The sequence below is a fragment of the Platalea leucorodia genome (genome assembly GCF_965183815.1).
Source record: "Platalea leucorodia genome assembly, chromosome: 9".
NCBI classification, from domain to species: domain Eukaryota; kingdom Metazoa; phylum Chordata; class Aves; order Pelecaniformes; family Threskiornithidae; genus Platalea; species Platalea leucorodia.
In genome coordinates, this window is record NC_138831.1 from 30,199,283 (window position 1) to 30,206,936 (window position 7,654).

The 7,654-nt window shown below is 54.3% G+C and overlaps 1 protein-coding gene across 1 annotated transcript; it reads left to right on the forward strand.

Moving 5' to 3' along the window:
- Positions 1 to 350: 350 nt before the first annotated feature.
- On the forward strand, positions 351 to 5,035 carry SCAMP5 (secretory carrier membrane protein 5; the record flags this gene model as incomplete). The annotated part of the gene is made up of 6 exons (XM_082321314.1): positions 351 to 357; positions 676 to 804; positions 2,882 to 3,038; positions 3,738 to 3,839; positions 4,072 to 4,189; positions 4,309 to 5,035. The coding sequence occupies 6 exons, from the start codon at positions 351 to 353 to the stop codon at positions 4,501 to 4,503; spliced, it is 708 nt and encodes a 235-aa protein (XP_082177440.1). The 3' UTR covers positions 4,504 to 5,035.
- Positions 5,036 to 7,654: the final 2,619 nt, after the last annotated feature.

A 7,654-nucleotide genomic window follows, 5' to 3' on the forward strand; every position in this document is an offset into this window, starting at 1 on the left:
GGTTAAGCCTGCGCCCTGCCCCACATCGCGGGATCTTCTCTTAATCTTCTGCCTTAACTGGTGCGTAAGCCTCGGGCCGTAGGAGCCAGGATTTATTCTGCTGCCAGCCAGGTGCTGGCGGCAGCCCTGGACATGTGAATACTGTAGAGGAAAGTGTCTGCATAAATAAAGCAAACTGCCCTGTTATGGTGCTGTCCTTGAGCTATTTTGGAGCAGTGGGAAGGTGAAGGCTCTTTGGGGAGGTACCTGACCACTTCACTTTTTCTCTTGTTTTCCTCCAGCTTTGATAAAGCTCTTGGGTTTTTTTCCCTACTTTTCCTGTGGAACGGAGAGGCGGAGTGTGTGCCGGCATGGCAGGTACGGGGAGGGTCTCTGGTGGGGCTGCCCCTCGCCTCTGAAGCCCATCTGGGGCTTTACTGGCCATAATGTCACCTTGTTAGTCCTCGGTGGGGTTGCAGGTGTCCAAGCTTGCAGGATCCACGTGGCCAGCTAAGGCTAAATTTGTCTTGATGCTTGTGGGTGGGTTGTTGGTGGTTATGAGGGGAAATCCTTAGATATCCTTAATTCCTGCATGAAGCTCATCAATTCTTGGGGTGAATGAGACTAATTAGGAAGACTCTTGATTTACATTCAGCTCCATGCAGTGCCCAATGCTGGTGAAACTTTTTATTGCAGAAAAAGTGAACAACTTCCCTCCCCTGCCAAAGTTCATCCCCTTGAAGCCATGTTTCTACCAGGACTTCGATGCGGAGATCCCGCCGCAACACCGTACTATGGCCAAGCGGCTTTACTACCTCTGGATGCGTGAGTCGCTGGGCAGGGAAGGGCTCGGGTGGGTTTGCGTTTGCCTCTCCGCAGGCTGCTCCTCTGGAAGGCACTGGTTGAAAGAGCAGAGCAAGATCAGGGGAAGTCCTTCTGCCCCTTCAGGCCTTGGTGTCTCCTGTTAAAACCCATTGGGGATGGGATGGGGGCTGCAGCATCCCATGGGTTTCAGCCCTCCCAGCCTCCTGGATGGAGGTGTGGAGCTGGCTTGGTGTCCGAGGGCCATCAGTGGTGACCTTCACGTCCTGCTGGAGCCCGCCGTGAGGAGGAGACGGCTCAGCACCCATGCGTCCTCCTGCCGAAGCATTTACTTCCCTCTTTGTCTCACTTGGCTGCTGCCCTCGCCCTGCCGGAGAGCTGCCAAGACTCTGCTGGGTTTCTTTGGCAGCCGGGCTGGGGAAGGGCTTTCTCTGCCACCCCAAGCTCCTCGTGAGCCCTTTGGCAGCGGCCCGAGGCTGAGATGCCGCTTGGACTGGAGGGCCTGCTCCCCAAAACAGTGGAGCCTGGGGCTTCCCCCAAAGCCGGGTCTTGCCTGTTCCTCTTGCATGCCTCTGTGTGCCGTGCTGTGCTAACAGAGCTGTCACCATCTTCTAACTCCTAAAACTAGCCCCAATCTCTGCCGTACCAACCCTGGGCGGGGAGAAGAGCCGGAGGGACAGATCACACTCTGACATATGTGGAAACATATGTGTGCAGCTCAGGGCAAGCTGGCACCATCGTTTTATTTCTTTTTAGAAGAACTTAGTTCCTTAATCAGGTGTTTTCCCTGAACTTTGGAAGCATCCGTGCCCAGGGAGTGCCTTGTGCTTTGGAGGCAGGTTATGAGCTGAGCTGGCACTGGAGAGGTCAGGCGTTTCTGCTTTCAGCGCGGCGCCAGGCTGGCACCCCTGGGGCGGTGCCTTGCTCCAGCTTTTGGGGACCACGTCCCGTCAGGAAGGTGACCCTAGGGTAACTTCCCCCATCACGTCAGGAGGGTTAGCATAGCTTTTCTATGAAGGGGGAGGAAAAAGAAGTTCTGCTTCCCTGGAGAAGCTGTCTTGGGGGTGTTAAATCCCCTCTCCATGTCAGTCTGGCTGTTCTTGCTCTGCTTAATTTAATAGAGCTTAGTTCTTCCTCCAGCTTCTCCCACAGCACAAGCACCAGCTCTCTGAGCCAGTTGCCTGTCTGTTGGTTTCTGTCTCTGGAGCTCCTCTCTGGATCATTTTCTCCCCAACTCCCCCGCAAACACCCAGCCAGACGCAAGCGCAGAGAGGCTGAAAGGCCCCCTCCGTGTCCTTGGGGGCTTTAGGGAGCAGCGAGTGCCTGGTCAGCCCGGCCAACTGAGCTCCCTTTCTTGCCAGCTGCAGTTCTCTTGCGGGCGGTGGTGGGAGGGTTTTAATTCTCGTTGGAATAATGAATCATTCTCAAAAATTGGAGGCGTCAGAATGCAGATGAGCCTTCTCTGCTTTGTCCTGTGTCTGCTAAGCTGGGCTTCATAGTAATAGCCCTTGTATCGCCTAACCCCGAGCAGGGGTGGGAGAAGCAAACATGCCACCCCCCTAAACTGGCAAGGCAGGGGCCAGGAGTTCAGGACTTCAGCTCTCAGCTCAGGGTGTGTTAGCTCAGGGAACTCTTGCACAAGTTCCTTCAACGAAACCATAGCTGGAGGCAAGTGGACGAGCTTCATTGCGATTCCTCCAGTTTCCTTCTGCTGGTGGAAACGTGCCCTGGCTCGCTGGCAGCGGGAGGATACAGCTCATCCCCGTTCTCAGAGCCCCACGAGCCCTGGACCTGCTTAGGACATTACAACTCCAAGCGATATTTTTTTTTTTTTTTTTTTTCCCCCTCCTGCTCCTCAGCTGAGGTTAGACTCCCTTTGGCTGAGCCAGCCTGGGGATGCTCCCCCAACTCAACCAGCTTAAGTTAAGGGAAATCCAGCTAGAGTAACACATTGCTGGCCAAACCTGCTGGAGGTCCGCCCTGCATGGGCATCCCTAGGGTCGGGGTCTCTCATATGGCACCAATGTCCTTGCGTACACGCTACTGTGCTCCCTCTGTGTGTGTGTGTGTGTGTTTGCAGTGAACAGCATCACCTTGGCGGTGAATCTCGTTGGCTGCCTCGCATGGCTGATTGGAGGCGGTGGAGCTGTTAATTTTGGACTGGCAATTCTCTGGCTCATTCTCTTTACGCCCTGCTCCTATGTCTGCTGGTTTAGACCTATTTACAAAGCTTTCAAGTAAGTGGTCACACCTAAGCCTGGCTTCTCATAGTATTTTTTTTGTTTTCCTTCCTAAGCCATTAGCGCTTAGCTTGGGGCGTTGCCTGAATATTTGGGGGAATTTCTGCTCGTTCTGTCCAGCCCTTTAGCTTTACTTTCTAACCTTCAAAGCAAGGGTGTGTGGGATTTCCCAAGGGTCAAAACCCCAACCATGCAATATAAAGACACCCTATGTGTGCCTCTGCACAGAGTCGGGGGAGTGGTGAGGCTGCAGTTGGGGTGCCAACTTTCCCTCCCCTCCCACCCATCCTTGAGGCTTCTTTTATATTTTCCATGAGTCCTCGAGGTGCTTATGTTGATTATCTATGCTGCTGAGGTCAATCCCCAGTGCAGTATCCCCAGATCTAGAAAACTGGTGGTGTATTTCTTCCCCATGCGGGAAGGTTGAGTCTGATGGCAGAGAGCCGTATCTGAACACGGATCCCTCTTGCCTGATGCGCAGGTGCCCCTTCACCATCTTCAGCCTCTCGCAGTATCTCCCTTGCCTATAATTTTGCTCCGGTGCCTGCTGTCTGCAGGCAGCTCCACTTCGTACCACCCTCTTGCTACACCACAGCCGCTTCTGCCCCGAAAGTGTCTGAGATGTGGGAGCATCTCCCTTCCCTCGCAGTGCAGCAGGGATGGAGGTGTAGGGAGTGACCGAGCCTTCTCTTGCAGGACAGACAGTTCCTTCAGCTTCATGGCCTTCTTCTTCACCTTCATGGCCCAGCTGGTGATCAGCATTATCCAGGCAGTGGGAATCCCTGGCTGGGGCGTCTGGTAAGGAAGATGCTGCTCTGTGTTGGGTGCAAGGACAGTCACTGTGGAGCTGGTGCTGTGGCCTCTCGGTGTTTTAACATCCTGGGTGCTTCGGTAGCTTCTCTCCTTGGGGAAGACAGTTTGAGGAGCTGGGAGGGTTGTAGGGGAGGGACGCTGGCAGGCTGCGGTGTGCAGAGGCAGCCGGGAAAGCCCCAGGCTGCTGAATGGACCAGTTGTTTTCATCTCTTTGCAGCGGCTGGATTGCAGCAATTTCCTTCTTCGGGACCAACGTGGGGTCGGCCGTGGTGATGCTGATCCCCACCATCCTGTTCACAGGGATGGCAGTCTTCTCCTTCATTGCTCTCACTATGGTACGGCAGGAGAGGGGGGTGCCGTGCTGCTTCGGGGAGCCCTTGCCGCTACTGTGGAGGGTCAGCACGAGCTGCAGTCGCTCAACACCTCTGGATTTTCTCTTTCCAACCTTCTACAGGTGCATAAGTTTTACCGGGGGAGCGGGGGGAGCTTCAGCAAAGCCCAGGAGGAGTGGACCACGGGGGCGTGGAAGAACCCCCACGTCCAGCAGGCAGCACAGAGCGCGGCGATGGGGGCGGCGCAGGGGGCCATGATGCAGCACGAGACGCAGTATTCGGCCACCCCGAACTACACCTACTCCAATGAGATGTGAGCAGCAGGACTCTGTCCTCAGGCGAGAGATCTGGGGGGGAAGGGAGGAGGAGGACGGCTGAGCCGAGTTTCTGCAGCTATTTCGGAAAGTCGGAGTGTACCATAACGGTTCTTCTTTTCCCATTCTTTGTAATGAGATTGTTTGGGATTTTTTTTCTCCCCCCCCTCCCCCGTTATTGTCTTGAGCTCTTCTTTTATTTTTCATTTTGAAGAGGCCGTGAGTTGACCTGCAGGGCTCTTGTTGTACGTGGTAGTAAGTGTACGTTCACGTGTCTTCTTTTTCCCTGTGAAATAGTGTATGGTGGTGGTTTTTTAATTATTGTAGTGATAGGTGTATGTTAGAACTACATCAGCCAAAAGCCACCCCCCACTCCCCTCCCCCAAAAAGAAAGATAAAAATAGCAACCAGCACCCATCTCCCCTCTGGGAATAAGCGCCGAACCACAGGTTTCCGATGTGTGTGAGTTTTCTCTTTCAGTTGGTAGTGTCCAGCCACTTGCCACTGTCTCAACAAGGGCAAGCAATCCCGGGAATTCTCCCTTTTCTTTTGTTTTTTAACTAGCAGGTGGCTGGCTGATTTAGCATTTAAAAAAAAAAAAAAAGGAGGAAAAGAAAAAAAAAAAAAAAAAAACAAAAAAACGAAAAAAAACAAACCCCTAAATCCTGCTGTTGATATGCTGGAAGCCAAGAGATTCCTAATCACCCTGGCTCAGGATCTACAACTTCTCTCAGCGTGTGGTGTTATAAATGAGTAGTTCACACTTTGATGTGGAAGACCAGTATTTGTGTGTGACTGTGGGCAGGAGCCCCGGTGCACTGTGTGTGTGCGTGTGTGTGTTGGGGAGCGAGGACAGGTTTTCCCTGTGGGATACAACCGTCCCGTTCCAGATTCTGCATCCTGAGTTTGTTTTTTAAAGGCTTCTATTTTGAAAAGCGGCTACAAAATTGGCAGAGTGTTTCTCAGAGGACCTATTCTTGGGTGAGGCTCTAGGTCAAATCTAGCCACCCTGTATGCAAGCACATACAACCAGTCTCACTGACCGTGTAAATGGCGAGGCCAAGATTTGTCCCCATTAGCTTTTGAGGCCTGCACTAATTTAAGGCTCTTTAGGAAACCTCCAGGCTGGTGGAAAGTTAGGGGAGGTCGGGCTTTAAATAATGATCTCGCACCTTAGTGGGAGGCAGCTGAGCTCAGACTAACACCTCTGGGGCTGTGGCAGCTGGGGAAGGTGACTGGCAGACCCTGGAAAAGATCAGCTCGTAAATGGGAGCTGATGGATGCTGCAGGGCAGGAGTAGGTAGGGAAAGCTCCTTCTCAAGAGATGCTTTTCAGACTCTAAATGCACTTTAAATAAGCCAAATTTTTCTCTAAGTCCTAGAAAAGCAGCCCAAACAGAATCCAATCTGGCTCCTTGGCTCAAAGATCTTCTGCCCGCTGCAGGCAACAAGCTCAGCGTGCCACCGCTCGTGCCCGCAGCTAGCCAGAGCTGTGCAGCTCCCCAGCCCCTCACCCCCCGTCCCCTCTAGCTGTCCGGTGATGCTTGTCTGTGACTCCTACCCACGAGAATCACCCCGAAGAGGAACTTCTCTTTTCCAGCAAAGCACACCAAGAATAGTTTCCTTTTTAAGGGTATCACTTCAGTCATTCTGCAGTAGGCAGTTGTCTCTTGACAAGACTAAAATGCAGCTAATGATAAAATGCCCGTCTGTGTGTGTGTGTGTATATATATGTATAAAATGTAAGGAGAAAAGTAATCCTTTGATGAGCCTATTATGTACTTAATCAGGTTTAAATATTGTGCAATTCATTTATAGCTAGCCTAAAACTTACTATGCCAAATCACGTGCTCTGTCATCCATGTCTGACAAATGATGGATTAAGTGACTTCACCTTTTGCATTTACAATCGATGCATAAATAATAACTGTAACAAGCTATAACTAACAGACATTGCTTCAGCATCTAACCCTCCTCTCCGGTGTGTCTCCTGAACGTGCAAGTGTTGACCACTGAAAGGTGCCCCCCTGGCTCCAGCCTTCCTGCCCTGCCAGCAGAAGCCGAGCAGGTTACCATACCCCCACTCTCACCGCGCTTATTTTTAATCTGCGACTGCTTTAGGTGGAGGCTGCCTTGGTTGTGAAACCCGCAGATCCGCAGGGTGGGAGAGCCGATGCTGGGTGAGGAGGCAGCTCTGGGCTAGAGCACGCTTGAGGTTTTACTTGATGGCCTCTGCCACTTTAGTGAGGTCCTGCTGTTGCTTTTCACGTCCCAGAGTTGGCGAGGCGCATCCCTCTGCCTCTTGCCTTTCTTGCTGCTTATTTGTAGCTTACAACGTTTCGGGGGATGCCCAGAGAGCACCCTGGGAAGGGCTGGGGACCACCTGCCACGTGCCGCCCCATCTCTGTCCTGCTTCTGCTTCAGACAATAAACAAGCACTGCTCTAACCCACTTTCCCTGGCCAGCTCTCTGCGGCTGCCCTGAATCCTGTAGGAAAGCTTTCACTCCTGGTCTGTAACACCTCCCTGAGCTCATCTGTCAGCGGGAGCTGCCCGCAGCCTCTTGTGGGGATCCAGGAATAGCCGATGGCCCTGTGCCCCTCCAACACTCTCCTCTGCTCAACGTGCTCTCACCCCGCGCTTTTTTTCCCCTAGCAGCGAGCTTTCTGTTGCCCTCCGACATCTCTAAATCCGTGCCATGAGCTAGGATCCTCCCTTAAACGGCTTTCTGAGGGGCCTGAAACCACCTGCCTGCCCTTGCAGAGATCCCCAGCGCTGCGGAGCGCCGTTACCGGGGCGCTGCGGGGAGCAAGCGCCCCCGACGCGCGGCCTGCGAGCCCCTCTCGGGCTGCCCGGCAGCGCTCGAGGCGGCGGCACGGAGCCGCAGCCGGCCAAACCCAGCGCTGCGGGGGCTGGCGGTGCCGGAGGGGCAGGGCGGGGGGCGGGACGGGCCCCGGGGCGGGCAGGCGCTGTCCGGGCCGGGGGGAGCACGGAGGGCCGCCGCCGCCTCAGGGCCGCCCGCCGCGGCGCGCATGCGCAAGCAGCGCCAATCAGCGCTGGGGCGGGGCCAGCATTTCCCGGCGTGCCCTGCGCCTTCCGGGGCGCGGAGGCGTCGCGCCCCCGTTGCTGGGCGACGGCGGGGCGGGGCGGGGCGGG